This window comes from Oncorhynchus tshawytscha, unplaced genomic scaffold (genome assembly GCF_018296145.1).
Source record: "Oncorhynchus tshawytscha isolate Ot180627B unplaced genomic scaffold, Otsh_v2.0 Un_scaffold_2711_pilon_pilon, whole genome shotgun sequence".
Taxonomy (NCBI): Eukaryota; Metazoa; Chordata; class Actinopteri; order Salmoniformes; family Salmonidae; genus Oncorhynchus; species Oncorhynchus tshawytscha.
Window position 1 is genome coordinate 275,001 of NW_024609716.1, and position 2,500 is coordinate 277,500.

At 48.7% G+C, this 2,500-nt stretch overlaps 1 protein-coding gene across 1 annotated transcript in view; it reads right to left on the bottom strand.

Moving 5' to 3' along the window:
* dnase1 (deoxyribonuclease I) overlaps nucleotides 1-2,500 on the bottom strand; it is a 24,986-nt gene that overhangs the window by 12,264 nt on the left and 10,222 nt on the right. Inside the window, 2 exon segments of the mRNA XM_042317203.1 lie at nucleotides 332-430; nucleotides 433-464. Coding sequence (XP_042173137.1) covers nucleotides 332-430; nucleotides 433-464 — 131 coding nt within the window.

Consider the following 2,500-nt stretch of genomic DNA (forward strand, 5'->3'; position numbering starts at 1 on the left):
TGTGTCAGTGTGTGTGTGTATCAGTGTGTGTGTGTCAGTGTGTGGTGTGTGTGTGTGTGTCAGTGTCCGTGTGTGTGTCAGTGTGTGTGTGTGTCAGTGTGTGGTGTGTGTGTGTGTGTGTGTGTGTGTCAGTGTGTGTGTCTGTGTGTCAGTGTGTGTGTGTGTGTGTGTGTGTGTGTGTGTGTGTGTGTGTGTGTGTGTGTCAGTGTGTGTCAGTGTGTGTCAGTGTGTGTGTGTAGAGACCATAGAGAAAAAATAAAATCAAAGCCAGTATTGAAGTCCCCTAGCATAACTACTACAGAGGAGGAGTGTGTGTGTGTTGTATAGTCACATTGGTGTTCCAGCGAGCTCTGACGTCAGCGGCCACATCGTACAGAGCATCAACCTCCTTCACTGCCAAGTCTGGAGACGTGTGTTGAGGAATCAAGACGTGTGTTGAGGAATCAAAACAAAATTCCTCACAGCTAGGGAGGGAGGGAGGGAGGGGTGGTTGGTGGGGAGGGGGAGGGGGAGGGAGGGAGGGAGGGAGGTTGGTGGGGAGGGAGGGAGGGAGGGGGGGGGAGGGAGGGAGGGGGAGGGGGAGGGGGTGGGGGGAGGGAGTGAGGGGGAGGGAGGGAGGTGAGGGGAGGGAGGGAGGGGGGGGAGGGGGAGGGGGGAGGGGGAGGGAGGGAGGAGGGGGAGGGAGGGAGGAGGGGAGGGGGGGAGGGGTGGTTGAGGGAGGGAGGGAGGGAGGGGGAGGGAGGGAGGGGGAGGGAGGGGAGGGAGGGGGAGGGAGGGAGGGAGGGGGAGGGAGGGAGGGTGGGGAGGGAGGGTGGGGAGGGAGGGAGGGTGGTTGGTGGGGAGGGGAGGGAGGGAGGTGGGGAGGGAGGGAGGGAGAAAAACACCAAAAGAGGGGAATGGAGAGTTAAAGATTTAATATCTTCATTAATCAAGACAGTTCCAAAATGTTTTGCAGCAGTCAAGTTTTTCAAGATATTCAGTCTGGTCTCATAGACGAGATGTATATCATAGATGATATAGATAGACTAGATGTTCAGCCTGGTCTCATAGACGAGATGTATATCATAGATGATATAGATAGACTAGATGGAACTGTAACGCTGGGAGTCGGGAAGCAGGTTCAGGGAGTGTATTTAATAAATTAACAACAAAACAAGGAACACGGGTACAGACATGAACACTGGACCAGAAACAATAACGCCTGGGGAAGGAACCAAAGGGAGGTGATGGAGACAGACAGTTGAAGTGGGAAGTTTACATACACTAGGTTGGACTCATTAAAACTTGTTTTCAAATCATTCCACAAATTTATTGTTAACAAACTATAGTTTTGGCAAGTCTGTTAGGACATCTACTTTGTGCATGACAAGTAATTTTCCCAACAATTGTTTACAGATTATTTCACTTATAATTCACTGCATCACAATTCCAGTGGGTCAGAAGTTTACATACACTAAGTTGACTGTGCCTTTAAACAGCTTGGAAAATGTAAAAAAAAAATGATGTCATGGCTTTAGAAGCTTCTGATAGGCTAATTGACATAATTTGAGTCAATTGGAGGTGTACCTGTGGATGTATTTCAAGGCCTACCTTCAAACTCAGCCTTCTTTTTGACATCATGGGAAAATCAAAAGAAATCAGCCAAGATCTCAGACAAAAAAAAATGTAGACCTCCCCAAGTCTGGTTCATCCTTGGGAGCAATTTCCAAACACCTGAAGGTACTAAGTTCATCTGTACAAACAATAGTACGTAAGTATAAACACCATGGGACCAGGCAGATGTCATACCGCTCAGGAAGGAGACATGTTCTGTCTCCTAGAGATGAACGTACTTTGGTGCGAAAAGTGCAACTCAATCCCAGAACAACAGCAAAGGACCTTGTGAAGATGCTGGAGGAAACAGGTACAAAAGTATCTATATCCACAGTAAAACGAGTCCTATATCGAGATAACCACAGTTGACAGTGCATGTCAGAGCAAAAACCAAGCCATGAGGTTGAAGGAATTGTCCGTAGAGCTCTGAGACAGGATTTTGTCAAGGCACAGATCTAGAGAAGGGTACCAAAACATTTCTGCAGCATTGAAGGTCACCAAGGTCACGATAGTGGCCTCCATCATTCAATTGGAAGAAGTTTGGATCCACCAAAACACTTCTTAGAGCTGGCCACCCGGCCAAGCCGAGCATTCGGGGGAGAAGAACCTTGGCCAGCGAGGTGACCAAAAACCTGATGGTCACTCTGACAGCACTCCACCAATCAGGCCTTTATGTTAGAGTAGCCAGATGAAAGCCACTCCTCAGTAAAAAGCACTTGACAGCCAACTTGGAGTTTGCCAAAAGGCACCTAAAAAAAACTAATGTAAATAGTCCGGGTGGCCATTTGATGAATTGTCCAGCGGTCTTATGGATGGGGGGTAGAAGCTGTTAAGGAGCCTTTTGGACCTAGACTTGGCGCTCCGGGTACCGCTTGCCGTGCGGTAGCAGAGAACAGTCTATGACTAG